Source organism: Grus americana, chromosome 3, assembly GCF_028858705.1.
Source record: "Grus americana isolate bGruAme1 chromosome 3, bGruAme1.mat, whole genome shotgun sequence".
Classification (NCBI taxonomy): domain Eukaryota; kingdom Metazoa; phylum Chordata; class Aves; order Gruiformes; family Gruidae; genus Grus; species Grus americana.
In genome coordinates, this window is record NC_072854.1 from 16,915,958 (window position 1) to 16,937,730 (window position 21,773).

The 21,773-nt window shown below is 37.3% G+C and overlaps 1 protein-coding gene across 1 annotated transcript in view; it reads right to left on the reverse strand.

Annotated features, from left to right (window-relative positions):
- Positions 1 to 1,021: 1,021 nt before the first annotated feature.
- The window catches only part of TAF1B (TATA-box binding protein associated factor, RNA polymerase I subunit B), a 52,312-nt gene continuing 31,560 nt past the window's right edge, over positions 1,022 to 21,773 (reverse strand). Inside the window, exons 9-15 of the mRNA XM_054822348.1 lie at positions 14,065 to 14,212; positions 11,779 to 11,956; positions 11,436 to 11,482; positions 8,573 to 8,663; positions 8,061 to 8,131; positions 5,722 to 5,947; positions 1,022 to 1,681 (exon numbers count right to left, since the gene is read on the reverse strand). Coding sequence (XP_054678323.1) covers positions 1,489 to 1,681; positions 5,722 to 5,947; positions 8,061 to 8,131; positions 8,573 to 8,663; positions 11,436 to 11,482; positions 11,779 to 11,956; positions 14,065 to 14,212 — 954 coding nt within the window. The 3' untranslated portion in view covers positions 1,022 to 1,488. The remainder of the gene's footprint in view (positions 1,682 to 5,721; positions 5,948 to 8,060; positions 8,132 to 8,572; positions 8,664 to 11,435; positions 11,483 to 11,778; positions 11,957 to 14,064; positions 14,213 to 21,773) is intronic.

A 21,773-nucleotide genomic window follows, 5' to 3' on the forward strand; every position in this document is an offset into this window, starting at 1 on the left:
TGAAAAAGCAAACACTTTCACTCAAACTGCGTTTTTTCTGTCACCTTAAATCAGGACACCATGCTTAATTACCTCCTGCCTCTACTCAGCCAGCGAAGCCTCCTGGTTTGCCAGTATTTCCAAGCGACTATTACAATTTAACTTTAATAGTCCTGTCTGCTCTACCCATGCTTGAAATCCTGCTTTATCACTTTGCTCCAGACAGGTAGGGCAGCACATATCCACTCCTATCATTCACCTGTTCTCAATTTTTAGACAATGGCATCACAGATTGAACTGCAACAGATTTTAAACCCTTCCATTATATTCAAAGTCTACTTGCTGAACTGATTACCTTCCCAGATCACATCTCACTGAAGCCCTTGCTCAGGAAGGGAGCTACTACTCTTTTTAAAGTCTGCAGACACCATTTTTCTTGTCTTTAACAATGGTTAGAAACAACTGTTGATTTTGGTTTTGATCAAATAGATTTGGCAACTTCTGTACTCTGTACTGATGGTTGGAGTTGCTGAATTTTATTTCATCTGACTGAAAGCAACATTATTCATCTGGGTATCTACTCAACATCTCTGTTCAACATATACATATGTTATGGTGTCTTTCATGTAGTGGCAGCACCCAACTTCATTTACACGTTGTCTGGGACAGTTTAAAAACACGGTGCATAAATAAGGTTGAGCGTGAGAAACTGGTAGAATGGCTGAGGTGGAAGCTGCTGAAGATGCTGGATTATAAAGCGGTCAGAAGAAAGTCAAATGACAACAGTAGCCTTGCAAAAGAAGAATGACAGGAGGACCTGGCAGCTACCGTTGCACAAGAAATAGGATGGGCAGTTCCACGTGTAAAAGTAGCTGCAAAAATCTGTGAAGCCTGGAGTGGAACGTGGACCTGAGAGGCTCATGTATAACAAGAGACTGGGAGATACACAGGATGGAAGGAAATGTAGAATATAGTGCCAGAGCTGCTCCAGAACAGCCTGTTTAGAAACAATGACTAAAAAACTCACTGCAGTGAAAACATCCACCAACTGCTCCTTTTATTTGTTAACACACCATTTCAAAACAAAGTAAACATTACTTTCTAGGAATATATTTGCTGTCATACAACAGTAGGTAAAAAAATAATATTTTTAATTGCAAAATCTCACAATGTAATTAGATGCTAACGGACTGTCCAGTACACTCAAAATATGTACAATTATGCCAAAAAAATGGTAAATTCATATCTTCCTGTTGGCTCTGATACAAAGTGACGATATAAATTGTGATAAACAGTTTCCTTGGTAACTTTCCCAGCTGGAAACCAGTGACTTAAATTATAGATAAAATGATATTACAACTAAAGTACCATAGTAGATCTCAGCACTAATATCGTAACAGAAAATTTCCATGCAGGCAGAAGGATCAGTATAAGTTTAGATGTAATACCATGGTTTGGGATCCAACCAACTAATTTACACGATTTTAATACTGTTATTTTTAAGCCTTTTTACTTCCTCAGGCCTATATTGTATTTTGGCTTTTTACAGAGTTTTTTATTAAAAAGTTTGTGTTCTATCACGCACACCTCATCATGGATATAAGAGGGCTGTATCCTCAGAAGAAAGGAGAATAACCTTAGTACAAAATGGTAACTCTGGGGAAAGTCCACTTCTCTGTAATGAGCCAGATGACCGCACAATCTGGAAAAAAAAGGGGGAGGGGGGAAGCACCCTAAATTACAAGTCTAGTTCATATTTAACTAGTATTTACATATTTAAATGTAATTAAGAGGAAAACTTTACATTTTACCAACAGCACAGATCACAATTCTGGTCTACAATGTCGATTCTATGAAGGCATCCACTCCTGCGAAACCTCCAAGTAGACAATCGGACCAAGACATGTTCAGAGATGGTGCAGACAGGGTAAGAAGGAAAACTGTGTACAGAGCTTCTTGCACTGTGAATCAGGATCATACTCAGTCAGGCAAAGAATATGTTCTTTGCCTTTCAGGACTAAATTGAACCAATGTTCATTCTGCCAGCTTTTAGCAAATGTTGCTAAGTGTGAAAATGACTACCTTACCCTATTTTTAAAATTTCTAAGACTACCCAATGCAGACACCTCAGGCTCTTTTCTCTATTCTTTGCCCACACTCTCCGTAGGGTCTCCTCTCTTCTTTCTGACACTAGGCCATATGATGGTAACCCATCCATTTCTTGTCCATTGCCCTTCTGTGTTAAATAGAAATTACCATCTAGAAAAATCTAAGTTCAAGCCAATGGAGTAAGAGAAAAACACTGGGGCAAACATTGGCCAGGTTTGACAGAAAGTAGTTAGTGCTATAGCAGCCTTCTGCTTAATTATTTTGTAGCTTTCATGGTGAAAATGATGATGTAATTTTATTGATGAAGTATATAAAGAAAATAGCAGACTGCTGGTAACAAGTGTCAGACTGAACAAAAGATGACACAGAGGACAGACTGCAGAAATAGCTCTGTAAACTCTAAGTTCAGCAATTTAGGTTGGAAAAATACCTTGTTCTGGGTTAGCCCAAAATTTGTTTTTATTAAAAGTGGTAAGACTAAAATAGTATAAAATTCAGCTGTCTCAATTTTTAAAAAATCTTTTACATTCATGCAGGGATTTAGGTGCTCTTCACCGTATAAGCCCTATGCATCTCCTAGCTCACTAGGCATTGCCCTGGGATGTGGAGCAGCACAGTTTAAAATTTCCCCTCTGTCTGATTCAGAGTAGCGGTCTTAAATATTCACCAGAACAAGGACTGGAACCTGTCTGTCCCAATTTATGGGCAAGTGAGCTAATTACTAGACTATAGAGTCATTTGCTCGCTCCCTCTGGCCCAACAAACATTTACATTTTACCTCAAACAGGAGGAACAGACGGACCCATCCCAGAGTGCCACGCAAGGCACGCTTTGGGGAGCAGAGTCTTTGTTGAAAGCCTCCCGAAGTCTGGCAGATTGGAAACCTGAAACTAGGTCTCTCACACCAGAGGTCCCATCCTCTGCCCTGCCTCAGATTCCCTGAAAGCTGCCGGCAACTTCTTACAAAAACTATAATAATGAGACATTTCAGCAGCATCGTAACAAATTAGCTGACCCCTCAACCCAACGTGTTTGCTAAATTCAAGCTTCATTGAGAAATGTCTGTCTTAATTCATATTAGCTCAAAAATGCATTTTGCTACGTCCTAGTCTTACCCCTGAGATTCAGCAATTACAGCTCTTATGGCAACTTAGGTGTCAAATCTCAGTTTTCACTGGGGGGGAGGGGAGTGATATTCTATATTCTGAGGCAAATGCATATTGCATCAATACTATAAAACACCTACTTGATTAATTGGAGTTACACTTTTCACAAGAGTACCTAAACACACAGACATTTTTGCCTCATTTTGTGCTATTTACCCTGAGAGCATCTCTGAAGAGCTAAAAAAAAATCCCAAGCAATTTAAAATTTAGATGTAATAAGGGAAATCTATTTTTCTCAATATTTTTCACATATTGTAATACCGCATCATGTATCACCTAAAGATTTCTATAGCAAATGAATTTTCTAAATTCAGTTTAAAATGGAAAGTTTTAAAATACATTGTACGTTTTTTAAAAGCATTTTACCAACCATCTGACTGATCTCAGCTTTGGCCACACTGAAATCATACCTTAGTCCTAGGATTAAAGCATTTCAGTAGTCCCAGTTAGACCATGCTGATTTTTAGAGAAAGAAAATTCGTAAGTTTGTTTTTAGTTCTATTATACATACACACACTTGCATAGTATAAAACCTCATATCTGAGGGAGTAGATGTTGTTTTCCAAAGTTAAGTAAGTGTCAGATGTATAATTAACTACTTGCATTGCAAATGATATAATGGGAAATTTAACCGGTAAGAATTTAAATTCAAATCTTGTTTCATGAAGGCTATGACAGTTTTCCATTAACATTTTAATATATTACATATGAAAATGTAGGCTTAAAAACAGACTTTGCATGAAAGATTATTCACACAAACATACACCGAAATATCCACTCATTCAGTGTGTACATAAGATTTACGCAAATTTGTGGTAAAAGGATTATTACCTCTCCTCCCTAAAAAAAAAAAAAAAAGCTTCTTATTCATACAAAAGAATGAATCCATACAACCAAAGGTCTTGTAATATAACACTGTGTTTACATTATTCCAACCCATTTCTGTCATGGTGGATATGTGAAAGGTAATATGAAAAAGAAAATAAAGATAAGCAAATAAATCCACTGAAAGACAGAAAAGACTGCATACATGTAAAAGCCAGTTATTTTCAAGGGGAATATTCAAGGTTTTAAAAATCAGGAACGTATCACTAAGATTTTGTAGGGGCTGTTGCTCTCTTAAGCATGACATTTAGAAGTATATACCAGATAAAGATTTAAGATGTTATCCAATGCACTAATGAAATCTCATTTCACATTAACATTCCCTGAACTCTTTTCCAAAAACCACCAATTGCATGCACAAGAAATTCAGAAGAATCCAATTCATCCTCAAAGTTCATCTTTTTCACTGATACATTCATTTTCTGGATTAGGATTTCATGATACAACCAATGGCAGAACCAAAATCTGGTGTATGATCCAGAAGCCTTATCTAAACCACCAAGGGAGTTTGTGAGAAACACTATTTTAGATATTTTTGATTCCCTGGAGTAAATGCTGCCAAACTCCTACACTCCCTCAGCAGGGGGTTTTGCCTTCTAGCTCTGGCCATGGTTCTCTGCCAGCACCCACCAAATAGAAAACTAACCCATTTTTGCAGAATATGACACGAGAAGATAGTAAAGGAAGAGTGAGAAGTTCAACACAAACCAGGCAGATACTGAAATATCTCTGTAACCTCATACAAGGCTGGATTATCTGGCCTATCATTCCCCTTGCTACTTAAGTCCTTTAGAGAAAAGAATTTTGCTAACAAATAGCATGACTGTTTTGATATACCCTTAACTGAAAGAAAACAAAAGTCAGGATTTGGGAACAGTTTTCTAATAAAGATGGACACTAAACTTCCTTACTAGCACAAAATGTTTTCTTTTCCCATATTTCTTCTTTTACTTTTCCAGTAGAAGAAATTTCTTCTTTTACTTTTCTGCTTGCAAAAAATACAACTGTTGATTGCCGATATACTTAGATGAAATAGTGATAGAGTCCTTCTCACTCGTAGTTATTCTTTAAAAAATATGTTCTGGAGGCATTAATTGCCTACTTATTTGAACTCTGACTGATACTTGTAATTTTCATTTTGATTAAGGGCACCACAAAAGGACAATAGTAATTAAAAAAATTAATTTCCTGTGCTTTTTTGGGGTCCAGGGGAGAGAGGAATGGAACCATTTTCCCATTCTCTGGAGAGCTGTGGCACAAGTTTTTTTCTAAAATACTACGAAGAAGGAAGTGAATATTTGTATCTAGCTGCCACTCTTGCCACGTGACTCTAGTTGTTGATTTTGTCTCATCTCCTCTGTTCTCAAAAGCTCACTTTGATCACTCCTCATATTATGATTTGTCTACTCCCAATCCAAGACTAACCATTCCACACACACCCCTTTCTACAAATGATTTTAACTATATGTGAGTACATAGCTGTGTACATGCCCCATAGTTGTCATTTGTAAAAATATATATATGGCACTTTACTTTCAGGAGAACTTTCCAAAATGTATTTAACAAAAATTTGAATACTTACTTCTCAGTACATAGTTTAACTGTACACAGCCAATAGTCAGGGTTCATGGCTGTAAGTAAACCACATTTTTCTTGCAAAATTCCCTTCAGGCTATGCCCGTGAAAACAACTCCCATCTGTGTTTTCTTCAGACCAACTTAACTGAAAACTGGAAGGATTTGGTTTTTCAGCAGGTCGCACTGAACCAGACAGCTTGCCAAACTGATTTTGTAAGTTCACAACTATTTCTGTACAAATAGAAACAAAAAAACACCAAGGCAAAAGTATTAAGTATTAGAATACTGTTTAGAGATAATTAATACAGGAAGAAAACAGGGTATTTGTGCTTTTCAAAAAAAATTTTTTTTTTAAAGTCTGTGTGTAATACTGAGAAACCTTGAAGGTCTGTATGTTCTCTCCCACATTCCATTTAAAATTCAACTGTGTCACATGTTTTAGGGAAAGATTTTGAAAGATAATTCAAATTGCCATGTCTTTCACACCTAATGATATTAATACTGGGGTACTCCAAAATAATTCCCCAAGTAAAACCTCTAAAATACTGCTGGTATTTTTATTCTGATAGAAAACACATGCCAGGATGCCTTTCACTATATTTACCTGGTCATATGCTATCACTCCGACTGGCTAAGATTTTTTGAGTAGATTCCTGTGTATCAGAATTAAGGAAGCCTGGTTTCATACACATATGGATTTAAAGTTAAGCTTTTCATAGTGCACATTTCAACTGGGGGGAAAAAAAAACCACCACCAACAAAACCACTCCACCTTTCCCCGCTGCTAGTGAAAGAATGACAAACTTTCCTAAGTTACTGAGACTGAGAAGGGAAAGAAGGTATGATGATAGATCAGCACACACAATATGACCACCTAAGCCTTCTTTCCCTAGGATAAGAAGCAAGTTGAAAAACACTTGTTGGAGCTTCAACTTCTTTTTATGACTTGTATCTGAATACACTCATTCATAAACTGCAAAAAAAGCAGAAGAGACATCCTAAAGTAATTGAAGGACTGGGAAGCTTATCTTTCAAGAGGACACTAAAATCTACCATCATCAACAAAGGCTGAGGAAAGTTTCTGAAAACCTGTATCTGGCACGTAAGTGTTCTAGAGCGCTCTTTGTCTCTACTGTTTTAAATTTGCTTTAAGATGAATCTTTCCAGTTACAATGGCATTATGTGATATTCCTGCTTGCAACAGCCAGTGGTACAGGTCCATAATCTAAGTGGTCGTCTTCTAGCTCAAAGAGAAGCAGAGCCAGAAGAGGAATCTAGAGTGCCACAGAAATGATGAACAATGAATCATTATTCACTTTTTCTTATAAACGCAGGAACTAAAGGGCATCTGAGCAAACAATCAGCTTGAAACAAATAAACCTAAACATGTTTTTCCACAGAACATGACTTGACTGCAGGATCACCTCTACCAAATTTTAAGGTGTAAGAACATTCCAAAAAACCCTAATTGCATTCTTGAAAGAGAAATTCAACATGAGTTACACAAACCAAATAGGATTATACAACTTGTTTAGAAGTGCCTGAACCAGTCACTTTCAGAAACTGGAAAAGTACATAAAGGGGAAAAATATCACTTGCCACACTTAACATCTCTCTCCAAATATCTGCTGCTTACTAGATACTATTAATTGTAGAATGAAGAACTTCAGATCTAATTTGGTTGAATAAAATTCCATTTTTCCGTATTTCCACAGATAAGTGGAATTTTTGTTGTTTTGTTTGTTTACTTTTATGTCAATGTAAACCCCAGTAATTTCTTGTAAGTACTTCTAGAGCTACTAAAATGAAGTAGAGGTACCTGCATTCTGACCATGTACAGCTAGTCACATTCAGACAAGCCTTCCTCACTTTCTATAGAAGACTGCAAGGAGTGGGAGAGAAGAGGGACATGCAAGGTCTACCAAAGGACATCCTGGAAAATCCATACCAAAGGATATGGGGAAGCAAAGAACAAAAGGGACAGGAAAGCTATGGAAGACCAATGACAATTCATGAAGATCACAGTTACATAAAGGCAGCTGACAAAACAGTGCAGATGAGGACAGAGTACTCATTCTGAGAAGAGGTTCAGTAGGTCATTACAAAGACTGGCAAAAACAGTTTCAGTTAAGGACGAGGAAAATTTCTCTTTGAAGAATTCCAGTCACAGGTTGCAAAATAGTACTACATTAATTGTACTCAGAGATAGTACTAGATTAATTGTACACAGAGAGAAAAGTATTTTAAGACATAAATGTTATTGCAGTCAGAGCTGCAGATTTTATATGATGGGAAAAGTTGGAGCAGATTTCTGCATTGCTGGGAAGAAGCAAAGTTTACTCACGTCTTCTCTTAAGAACTTTAGATTTCTTCTGGGCTGAATAAAACAGTGGCTTTTCACATCTCCACAGATACCTACCAGCAAGAGACATAAGAATTGTTAGGAAAAAGAAAGCTGGAGCAAACAAGAATAGTAATTTATTACAAATACTGCTAGAGGTATTAAAATAAAATCAAAATAATGTAATGGTTAGTGCTATTAAAAGCCACTGCCCCCCTAACACATCTAGGAAGTCTTTTTTCAGAGTAGACAAACTGAGGCATGTCAGCCTACATTTACTGTAATCAGTTAATTGTTCAGCTGTATAAGCTACTTGTCACAGAAAGAGAGCATTTAATTAATATGCTGGATAAACATTATGAGTGTAAATAGAAAATTAAGACAGGAATTTAATCACTCTATTCACCCAAGCTTGCTGGATGGAAATGTGGAGCAAATTCCTAACCTTTTCAATTTCTGTGAGGGTCAGGATTTCACGTAAAACTGACTACCTTAAAAAAGAAGAAAAACCTTACTTGGCTCTTTCTTCATCCAATTTCTTTTGCTCCACATCCAAGGAACATTTTATAACCTTGTACCACTTTTTGAACTCAAAATACGGACCACCTGAATAAAACATACACATTTTAGGTTGGGAAAAAGCGAAAGAAATGTGTAGTAAACAGAAGGTGGTCTCCATGCAGTTAGACCCTGCCTATTCCACCTGTATCCAAACCTATCCCGAATTATGTGTGCTTAAAGAAAACATACTTGATCCAACAATTCTGTAAGAAAGAGAAATGCAGAAATGCAGTAAAAGAACAGCATGTCATAAGAAGTGCAAATGAGCCCCTTAGCTTAGAATAGATTTCATAGATTTAGCACAATTCAAACCTTTTCCCTCCTTTCTGAAAGTTGTCTGAAAGTTTCCCTCCTCTCTACCAAATGAACTAGATCTCCACAGCGTGAAGTTGGCCTTCACCTGTTTGAAAGTTGACTTCAAGGGACTAATGAAACTATACATCAACATTAGGTTTAAACGAAGATCTACACAAGCTCAGATGTAAAATTTCAAACAGCTTCATCAACGTCCCACTGTCTCTCCTACTACCCATGAAACCTTACAGGGCTGGAAAGATAAACTTGATGATTGTATTAATTTTGTATCAACCTCCCATGTTTTTGAGCCCAGGAACTTCACTCACTGATATGTGAACAAAAATTTATCAGCTTATACAAAGACATTAAGTCATATGGCATTCTAGCAGCACATTTATCACTGATGCTCCAAAGAGGCACAGGACTGAAGTAGACCAACTAGGTACATAGAGTAAGTATAAGAATTCCAAACAGAACTATGGTTTAGATTTATATATTTAAAGTATAATCAACTCGTATTACCCACGGGTGGATTATCTGCATTGTGAATTAACCAGGCTTTACATTTCCCCATTACCCCAGCTGCACTGCATGCGATGCTTGCATCATGCTTAGCTTTGCCAGCTAGCTGTTTAAACTGTTTTGAAGGTGAATATACTGTTCTTATAATCAAGCTTATATACATTTTGTATTATCTGCATTTATGCTATTCAAGTTATCCTGCCACAGGATGCCTTAGATGCTAGAAATAAGGATGGACTCAAAAAGCAAGAGACAAATGAAGGGAAGAAAGACCCTTCAGTAATTCTTAAAATTCAAAGGTGTGGATACAACTCCTTTTACGAACTCCTTAAATTCAGAGGTTTAAGTAAGTACTCTTAAAGTGCTGGGAGGGCAGTCTTGGGGGGGGCCTGGAAATTTTTATTAAACATCCTACGAATTATTAAGCATCTGTCACAAGCAAGACCACTGTCAGAGACATGATGCTACACTATAATAATCATTTACCTGGCCAGTACTGCTGGTCTGATGTTCACATAGCTGAGCTGACTGAAAAATACACAGCTCTGTGATACACACATACATATATACATCTCAATCACATGTTTTATTTGAACATAAACAGTATTGTGTATGTCTGCAGTTCATAGAACATACACACAAACACACTAGGTAACTACAACTATCTACTGTACAGCTTCTGGTCTGTCTTGAAAAACTGTAGAAGCTGAAATACTATTTTTTTAATTAAAAAACCAAACGACTGGAGAAAGGATAGTTAAATTGAGAATGGAGTCAACATAAATTGGATCTTTAAAACTCAGTATTAACCATTATTCATTTCAGCACGCTAACTTTGGGAAAATGCCAGAGGCAGTTTTGAGCTCTGGCACTGATCAGTGCTCTAACAGAAATTCTCACATCAGCTCCTCTGCGCAGCTGCTCACCATCCCCCAACATTTTAAGGATAGGGACAACATAACACAGCATATGGATCATTTTGCACCAGCAGATTTTAAAGTAAAAAAGTGGGCAAAGAACGAGCTGTTAATTCCCAAGGGCAATGAGACTTGTTAATAAGGGAGAAACCCCATTAAGACATTAATGGTTTTGAGCCTCAGCTTGTAAGCAGTTGCACAACTTCTACTCTTGTCACTATTATGTGTTTCAAGTTTTCAAGGGAAAAAAAAAAAGATCCAAAATAAGTTTGTGTATCCACTTGAAAATGAGAACTACCAGTTTTAGTTAACAGTGATGACTATCTCTAGATGCACCAGTAATTGTGCTCATGCACGGCTAACACTGATTTTATTATTGACTTAAATTTTTAAAAAGTAGCAGAAGGGTCAAAGTGGACACAAAACTGGATGGAAGGCTTAAAAGATAAACAACGAACACATATTTGATCTTATCTTCAACTGTGATCTGGATCAGGCCATGAAACATCTTCCTGAAGATTTCTAATCTTTCATTTGGTCTTTCTGCCCTCAAAGAAACGTGTTCACACCATTATCTTCTCTATCTTAATTGCTGCTAGCTTTTCCACGCTCTCGCAGGATTATTTGGACTAAGAAAATAGATTATATCTGAAATATGTTACATACTAAGACATTTTATTTAACAAGACTAAACAAGTTTGGATTTTATCATAAACGTGGTTTGATGCCCCTAATAAGTATCTGCTATTTATGATCAAAGTGTGTTCCCCCTTTATGGGACATCCATTCATCTTCACCTACCATGCATAAAATTCTAAAACAAGAGGGAAACATGCACAGGGAGAAGCAGAAAAAATGTATACCAAATTCCCCTATCTGGTACAGTGAGAATTATGCAGGTAAACTGAGATTATTTTACGTGAACAAGATCTACTGTTTTCTTTGAATAAAGATTTGCCCTAAAAGAACACATGTCAAAAACACATTTTAATGTTCAATAAGACAAGTCCTTCTAAGCCTGATTACAAAGTTATTTCATTTACAAAATCGTAAGACTGCTTCTACTAGAATATTTATGTACCTTCTTTGTTATTTTTATTTCTTTCTTCAGCAAAGTCTGAAAGTAACCTGAAAAAAACAATATTTTGTAGAGCCAAATAATACACTTTTTACATGAAGTTCAAATACAACCAACAAAAATGACACCCTAATTTTTGTTCCAAGTTTCAAATTGAAACTGATGATTTTTAAAATCAGTAACATTTAATGTCTAAAATGCCTTCAAGTCTGTATGTTTTATGTTACCGAACTTAATAAAAATTCAAATACTGTAAATTTAACATTACTAGAGAAAGAATGATCCAAGACAATCATTTGCACTACTTGAAATTTGGGCTTTGCTACTGATTTACCTGTATACTTACCATTCATAGTGATCATCTAATAAAAACAATAATTTGAGCACTACTACAATAACTGCTACAGCAAGGACATCATATTTCACTTTTCTTGTTGACTTATTTCCAGGCATAAGAGTCAGGAAATCCACTTCTCCAATACAGATCTTTTTCACCACTCGACAAGTCCAATTATGCAATTCATCTGATTAATGTAAATAAAAATATTAAATGAGTTTGTTGAGACAAGCTAGAAGTACTTTTACAGTGCAAATATGTTGGTCATTTGAGGAAAACAATGCTCATGTCTTTTAGGACCATTAGACAGCAATTTTTTTTCAGGCTGAAAAGTATTTTTGGGTATTTTTAAAAATACTAGGCAACCTTCACCGTGCTTACATGGAAAACAGTCGTAACATTATATATTCACATGGAGAAAAAAAAAATCATATTTTTAAGAGTGTTTTGATGTTACTTGAATGATGTTGTTAGATCATCCTGAACACAGTTGTGGGAAAGCTTATCTTAAATCTACATGAATGTAGTTCCAAAAAACCCCAAAAGCCAAAAACTTGTCGCAAACTTTTTTCCCCGCATGTTGACTAACACCCATGTAGGGACAGATTCAGTACTGCAAAGAGGAACAGGGCTCACGTTAAAGACGTTAGTTGGGTACGAACAGCAGCCCAGCATGGCAGGGCGACACTCGCTGCTACCCCGACAAAACCCGGCTGAGGTACAGAGAATCGCAGCCTAGGTTAAAACTGGCATTACACTGTAAAGCCGGCTTATGTCAAAAAGATACAGCTCCAGCTCCAAAAACAGCAGGATGATATCTATACAGTCTCTTATTACTCTATGCTTATTTTTCACAGATACAAATCCCCCAAATTTCTCACCTTTCCTGTTCAGCAAGAAATACAGGAGTTGATTACATCACCATCAGATTCCACAAAGGTTAGCAATGTATGACTAAGTACAACCTTAATCCAGCCATACTTTGTACTCTCTTGCTGCTCACAAAGAGTTCAGTAGGAACTCATTTTTAATCCTCTCGTACATAACAGAAAAAGTTAAAGTCTGGAAACCACATTTTCTTATAAACACTGTCAGTATATTTTCTTTTATTTCGGACACTTAAAATGGCCTTCTCAGTAGTATTTAGTGTCCTAAGAAACATGGCCAATTCATTGCTTAATTTATTTTTTTTCAGAGCTGTTAGACAACAACAGTAGTCTTTTTTCAATTTGTAAAAAAAGGCTTCTACATGATAAAAACCTTAGTTGCAAGGAAAATGTGAAGGACAATATATTCCTCTTTTACAGTAATTTTCAAAGAGTACTTAGCTTTGTATTTCTCGGTAATAAATCCAAAAATTCCAAATTTCTACCTTTTTCTTTAATTCAATTGATACTTCAAAATCTGAAAAATAATATGATCCTCTATAGGATCATAATAGTGGTGCAAAACTACAAAACCAGAATTTCTCCTCTGCAATTTTAAAGCTAAATCTGTTGCTTATCTTCTCTTCATTCAACTGTAAGTAAACAGAAAAGCCAAGTAGCTTTATTCAATGTAACTAATTGCAAAATAAGACAATAAATCCCCCCAAAACTATTAATTGTTGGAATGCTATGCGGAAAAAGAAATAATATTAATTTACAGGCTATTTATCTGTATAACTAATCTTCAATAACAGCGGTATTTGATAGAAAATATTGTAGCCCGACGGTCAGTTCACATACAAGGACTTACTGGTCTTTCTTTGGCAATTCAACGTTCAAGACTTAATTTTAGGATAAACAAATATATTCAGTATTTATGCAACATAGAACTTCAAAACTAAATCAAAAATTAAGACAGCAGCCGATTTGTCAAACGGCATTGCTTGTTAAAATTAATGCTAATATGCAATATTATAGAATATATGGTCAATATTATATATGAGACCATTCCAGTACTAAGCAATCAGGTCCCAACTCCAGGAATCATTTAGCTAAAGTTAATGAATCACGTGAATTCAACTAGTGCCTCTCAGTTCACATGGAGACTGAAAGATTTGAAATGAAGTATCCACTCCACAGCCTTAGAGAGCCAGCACCAGAGTGCACCTGCATATCAGGGCCTATAATACATACTCTAAATGTTTGATGAAAGTGCTTTCTATAGAAATTATCTTTCGGTTCAAGCTTAAATGGGTATAAATTAGAAGGAAAAGAGTAGGCACTTTTAAAGTAGTAATTCAAGTCTTTTTGCTAGAGTTTAATAAACCAAAGAAAAATTTTATCAGTTCGGGTTTGGGAAAATATTTACCAGGTAAATTAGCTTCCATCAAGTACTTCATGCACAGCATGTCTGGATGAAGAAAGCAGCTGTCTGTTATATCTGGGAAACGAGGCAGGTCCAAAAACGCAGCAAGCTCAAGCATTTTGTTGTACACTTCCTCATATGCAGGCCACGACTGAAAGACAAGGTTAGAGGGTGTTATACATTTGTTCTATTACCATAAATATTAATGATTTTAAATTAGATATCGATGTTAAATTCTATATTTTTTAATATAGAATTATTTATACAGACTCTTTTAGTGCGCTCTATGACTAAACACATGTGCAAGAATGGAGCCATACAGTAGAATTGCAAAAAGAAACTTGTGCTAGTTTTAAAGCCCACGAAACGTATAAGGAACAAATAGAAAGTTGCTTCAGACCTGCAATGAACCCGCTGCCTTTCTTGTGAAGTGATCAGTACATCTCCAGATGCTCCAAAACTAAAAGAGCATTGGAAAAAAACCCAAACAGGTGCAACTGAGGGTGAACTCTCTCTCTGAAGAGCTAAGAGATCATAGGACCGCAGGTGGGTGGAGGTTGGCAGGCACTGTTTGAGATCATCGGGTCCAAGCCCCTGCCTGGTCAGCTAAAGCAGGCTGCCCAGGACCATGTCCAGTCGGATTTTGAATATCTCCAGAGATGGTAGCTCCACAAGCGCTCTGGGATATCTGCTCCAGTGTTTCACCACCCTCACTGTACAAAAGAAAAATCGTTTTGTTTTTCCTTATGCTTAAATGGTATGTCTTGTGTTTCAATTTGTGCCCGTTTCCTCTCATCCCATCACTGGATACCACTAAGGAGGATCTATATGGTTTTCCTCCTTTCCACCCTCCTGAAGGTATCACATCATACCCACCCTGACTCCTCTCCATCTCCAGGCTGAACAGTCCCAGCTCTCTCAGCCTCCCCTCATCTGTCAGATGCTCCAATCCCTCCATCCTGTTCGTGGCCCTTTACTGGACTCACTCCACTATGTCCATATCTCCTTTGTACTGGGGAGCCCAGAACTGGACCCAGCACTCCAGATGTGTCTCACCAGTGCTGTGTAGAGAGGATCACCTCCCTTGATCTGCTGGCAATGCTCAGCCTGGGGTGATGTTGGTGGTCTTTGCCACAAGGGCACATTGCTGGCTCACATTCATCTTCACAGCAACTTCTCCACCAGAACTCCCAGGACCTCCTCTGAAAAGCTGCTTTCCAGCTGGTCAGCCCCCCAGCATGTGTCTCCAGTTATTCCACAATACATATTTATGTATTTATGTATTATATTTATCAACATGAATGTGATTGGTATGAGGCTGACAGGCCTTTAGTTCCCCAGATCCTCCTTCCTGCCCTTCTGGAAGAAGGTGGTGATGTTTGCTTTCTTCCAGTCCTCAAGAAACTTCCCCCAGTCACCGTGACTTCAAAAATTATTGGTGGTAGCCTTGCGATGACACCAGCCAGCTCCCCCAACACTTGCAACAGCATCCCATCATGGCCCATGAACCTTCCTACGTTCAGTTTGCTTAGGTATTCCCTAACCCGCTCCTTCTCCACCAAGGGCAAGTCTGCCTTCCCCTAGACTTCCCCACTGGTTTCAAGGACCTGGGGTTGCTGAAGGCTGCTTTTATCAGCAAAGACTGAGGCAAAAAAAGCATCCATCACCTTAGCCTTCTCCTTGGTCTTTGTGACCATGCACCCATTCCCGTTCAGCAGCAGGCCTGCATTCTCTAGAACCTTTCCACAGAATCTTTAACATAATTTCATTTTAAAAAATATTTAATTCCATATTTGCAGATTTATTAATGAAAATAAATCTGCAGTTCTCTTTCTGAAACTATTGACTGTATAAAGAAAGTTCTCCCAATTTCTGCTGAGGTTTTCCTGATAGAGGAGAATATAACTTACAGACAGACTTTGGCATGCTTGTTCACAATGAACTCAGCAGGACCTGAAGTCTGCATAAGTACGGACTGTAAGATCTGACACTCATTTCTTAATACCCAAGCTGTTTTATTAAACATTCTTAATTCCCTATATTTTAAATGATTACTTGAAAGTTACTGCTTTAAGAGATAAATTCAGTTGTTCAGCCTATTTTACCATTTTAAACATACAGAAAGCAATGCTTTTTCTGCTTTAGTTGGTGGTTTTAATTCAGCAGAGCACTTTATCATGTACTCATATTTTATCAAGTTAATTTGTGCATAAGGTACTTTCCTTTAATAGGAATTTAGCAGGGGTTTACACTTCATAAGCAGGTTCAAAACTTTCCTGAACAAGAGTGAATTCAGGCTTCTAGGGTTTTTTTAATAGACCAGATTAAAAACAGAGCAATCACGTTTACAATAAGAAGACTGAAATAATGTGGTTTTAGTCAATCTTTTGGTTTCATCTATTTTAATATAAGTTATGGAGCCAATGCTCAAATTTTATTGTTTTGAATGATTGCCAATATTTGCTTTTCTTTCTTTAAATGATCTCCCCTCAGACTGCAGTTCAGACTTGCTTAACTGCGTGAACACATGCTTAAGCAAATGAATAATTCTGCTGCTGCTATTATATTACACATGCAATTTTTTGTAACAGTTAGGAAGTTGTATCATGTTCATTGTATTTTCTAAACAGTGTTAAAAATTGGCTTAGACTGCTACAGGACTACCTTGAGAAACAAGAAAAACACGCATTACCAGACTTCTATAGAAGACCAGGCTCACAGTACTTTCCATTCCTCTTACAAAGCAGTGCTAAATTGAATACCAAAACAATCTTGGAACAAAACCTCAATCATATGTAGCTTCTCTTGAGCGTATTTGGAGAAAAATTAAAGTCCTAGATAATTCAAATAAAAGCATTACATAAATACTATTCCTAATTAGATATAAAGGAAATATGTTTTTCCCTTTAATGAAAAGCAATTGAATTAGTAGCTTCTTAATAATGTATCACAGATGAAAACAAATTAAGGCACTGGGAATTCAGTCATTTGAAGCATTCCCATTCTCAAATATTAAACTATCTCCAGTGAAGTTATCTGAACAGTAAAATTTAGCAAACGTTCTTTAAGGAATATAGCACTTCACTGGAAGACTCAAGGTAGATTCCTATCTCACCTTAGACCTGAGCTCCTCTCACTGTAGCAGGGTAAGGAAACAGCCTTCCTATCCTAGGTAGCAGTGAATCAGCCCTTCCTCCTCATGCCCAACATTGACTTTTGTGTCAAAGCTTTTGTTTGCAATTTAGAGAAGGCAATTCGGTTCTTTTTCAAAATGGCTAGAAAATGCTCTGCTTTACAATGACAGCTGATGCTGTCATGGTTTTTCTGAAGAGCAAAAACAAGTGGTGTAAAACCTACAAATAAAAATTAATACCGAGAGCTATCACTTGGCTTATTTTGAAGAGAGTGTTAACAGACAAAAAACTGTTATTAGTTGATGTGTGTTCATATAGAGATGTAAACACAATTGGGACGTGCAGATCTAGGAAGGTCATACTAATCCACCAGAAAGATCAACCAAATCAATCGCTACTTCCCAGGGCTTAACCCCCTAAGCTCAAAAACATTCACTGTAGTGCTCATGTTTCTGCAACACAGCGCTGAGTCATGACGATGCAAGTTGAACCAAACACCACGCTTCCAGGAGTACGCGGTAATCTCTTGAACTGTAAACTGCAAGCGTAAGCTGGATCCAACACAAGATCACATCTCAGTAGACACATCATAGCAAAGGGCTGAAGGCTGAAAGGTTGAGGATTGAGGAGACTGTAGAGCGTTTCAGTAATCAAGCACTGATAATTTTCACCAGTCACTACATATCCTGTTCATACTCTGTTTAATTCTGTAAGAGCTGTGAGTTGACACAGCAAATCTCTTATTGTGCAAAGTTTCATACATACAGGGAGGGTTAAAACAGAAAGAACAGCCAAATTCCACACAACCAACATAGCAAATGTTAGGACAATATTAAGAAAAAGCAAGATACAGCAAACAAGCAGCCTCAAAATTAATAAAAGTTATCACCTTCTACCTAGCTATATATCTCTGCCAGAAGAAAAGAACCTGATAAAACAAGTTGCACTGAAAGTCAACCAGCAAATCAACTAGGAAAGCAAGATCTAGAGCTGGGGCCTCCCTCCTTCAGGTGAAAAAACTCTGCCTCCAGCACCCCATGATTAAACCCCAAGGGAGGAGTACTTGGACAAGAGGGGACAACGTTAGATCATATGCCACATGCTCTCCAAGTATAACTTTCACTTATCCAATAGTAAATTAAAAATTTTTGCATTACATATTTTCAAGTTGTACTTCTGTGTTAAATATTAGGACAACTCCCCTGTCCATCAGCATGTGGAGTTACTGAGCTCTCATCTTATTTCGAGAACCTGGGAAACACTCCACATATTAAAACTCAGTTACAAACCCTTGAGGGCACTTAATAATTTCAGGAAGACTGACAGCAAGCTCTTCTAAAGTTATGCCACCTGCTAGCCTTTTCAGGTGTTTCACAAGCTGCGATTTCTTCAAGACTGATCAACAACACTGACAGAGTCTATAACTTGTCTAGATTGGGTACAGAGGTTACCAAGAACTTTTCTTAACTGTTTTGTCTCTAAAGTCTCTATATCTTTTTCCCACACGTGACAAATATGGTAATTTCAGGTCTCCTCCATAAAGTAGTAGAAAAGATGAGTACTACTTGAGAATATTTTTTCTTTTCTTTTTTTCTCCCCATCTTCAACTGAGCATAGGAGGACAAAATACACACTGCTGAGTTGGTGAAGAAGTGTATAGAACAAGATTTTCATTATGATAAATATTCATTAGACTCTTTAAATTGTTTGCCTTTATCTTTCAAAGTTACATGGAATTTTTCACCCATATTAGAAAAGAGCAAGCTGGTTTTCAGAAGCAGATGAGCCAAACTATTAGCATGATAATCAGATCACAGTAACAGGTAATTGTTTTGGGTAAGCCAAGATTGCAGCCTCTCCTGCTTGTTTGGACAATATCAGAATGTTGCTGATCAACAAGCAGAAAACAGTAGGCACTGGCTGGCTTTCTAGATTCATTTGCAGGCTCCCTAGCTTCTTGTTTTAAATGTGGTCTGACTGACTCTCTTCTCAGATGACTGTATAGGCCATTTCCTTCTCCTGTATCAGGACAATGTCCCAGCAGCCATTACTTATATATGCACAGTTCAGTTTATTTTATTGTGATAAATATCCTTTTTTCTGTGATAAATATCCCTTTTATATTTTTTCCCCTCCATCCTCCTCTCCTCTGCAGTACTTCACTTTTTCATTATCAGCTTTTTGTAGGTCTCTGGGGAATCCTTCACACTTAAGAGTTTGGATGTGCTTGGAATTATCTAAAAACCAGCAAGGCTTCATCTTTTTTAAGATGACCAAGTCAACCTAGACCAAATCTGAAAAAGAGTGTACCAAACTTCTCAAGAAATGGACTAAGCAAGCAATTTAACTTGAAGATTTGAGAAACATCAAGTTAGGAGGGTTGGAGAAGGGGTTTTTACACTATAAGCCACAATATTGGTTCAATCCTTGCATAAAGCAAGATATGCTCATAAATCAAAATACATTTATTGTAACAGTAATAAATCAAGTGGATGCCCTAACATGTGAAAACATCTTTGAATGCAGCCTGCATTGAAACACAGATTGCCAGGAACCCAAACTAGCTTTAAAACAAATGAACAACGAACACAGCAGTTAAGTGCTCTGTGGAGCCTGGTTTACCTTACTTTGCTTCTGCTGCTCAACTGGTTCAGATGTATCTGTTCGTCTGCAGCATAAGCCTGATGTGGGACGATGCCAGCCAGTGCAAGCACATTACATAAAAGAACTGACAGTAAAGACAATAACTGTATCAGCTGTGAAATTTACACTCAAATTAGTATTTAAAGCTGAATGAAATGACCTTGTGAACCAATTGTTATGTACTAGATCCTTGTTGTGGTCGGCAAGCCGAAATTCCTAGATTACTAAAGGGGTTTTTTTCCATGTTTTTTGTGTACTCTCACAGTACTACCAATCTGGCAACCTCCCATACAAACACACACCAATGAATCTTACTGATGTATATTTTTTAAACGACATCTCCCCCCCGCCCCGGCCCTTGCCTAACCTCTATCTACTTCTCAGGGACTATCACCATCCCACCTGGAACAACAGCAAACTAATGCAACAGCCACCACACACAAATTAGATGTGCTTTAATGCTGTGTATTATTATGAATACAAAGTTTAAAAAATAAATAATACTCACAAAAACTTTTTTGCCAGCTAACCTAGCTGGAAAAAACCTAACGTAGTCAACTCTGTTGCACAGTTAGATTCTGTGTGGTCTCTTCACTAACGCCGCCTTTGCCAGAGCACAGGGTATATAAAAAAAGACATAGGCAACACTTAAAGGGAATCTTGAAAGGTGCCTTCCAACCCAAACCGTTCTATGATTCTATGACACTGTAAGCACTGTTACCACTGCTGTACAGAAATGTCCCAAACTGTGAATTGCTGGAGAGTGTGAAAGTATACTGGAGAGAACCATTGCAGCCTGCTCCTACATCCTTTCCGATGTCACTGTCACAAACAAGAGACCAGATTCAATGAGCCTCGAGCCTGACTCAGTGCAGCCATTTTTACGTGGACTAAATGAGCGGACACATTTCTTCAAACCCTGATATCCATGAATCACATACAGATGCTGATGTAACAGTGAGAGGGTGTGCCTGGAATTATTAAAAGGGAACCAAAAGACAAGAAGAACAAAGACAGGTGAAACTGCTACAACTCCATTTAGATAACTGCTAAGAAATATGCAGCTCGTGAGACTTCTTCCACTAGAAAAAGACATAAAGCACACAATTAAAGTTGCTGCTTTACAAGCCTGCCATCAAGCAGAAAGGATAACTGAAAGGTTAAGGCAGAAAAATGAAATCAATTTGTCCCCCTTGAAGACAGGCAAACAGGTTGCCCAAGTTATCTGCCTGGCAACAAATGGGCAGAGGAAAAAATTAAAAAAAAAAAGTCAAGATACCATTTGAAAATCATAGGAGTCGTCACACTGGCAGCCTCTCTCTTGATCTCTCCTTTGGTAACTGTTTCAGCTGAAACAACTACTACATCTTAAAATCCCAAATTACTCCTGATCATTGTTGCAGAGGAAGTGAGAAGGATCTTTGTATAGAAAAAAGATTAATTTTAGAAGATGACTCAATAAACAATGTTTATGCATTTTTGAGAGAAAAAAATCTAGGTGTGCTAGGATACCAGACTGCATTAGATTGACACAGGCAGTTTTTACTGAAGAATTCAAGATGGCATGTGGATGAGCCAGCAACCCACACACAAGAGAAAAAGCTAACTGAACATCCAGTCCAGATGTACTCCTTTACTAGGTAAAAAAAAGAAAAAAAAAAAGAAAAAAAAAAGATTTTCGTTGGATGTATGGCAGACCTTTTAATGTGCTACTTTCAGAGGAAGACACCTTGCTTGTTACATGATTCCTGGCTAAAGCTGGTTTTGAATAAATGAGTTCCAATGTTATTAAACCAACAGGGACACGTGCTTGAGCATTAGCCTGTTCACGCTCACAAGCTAACTCTGGCAAATACCACTTTTCTAAAAAATGTGGTCTTTCTACAAATGGAGAGAGCAATCCAATACATTATGACAGTTCAGCTCCTTATTGAA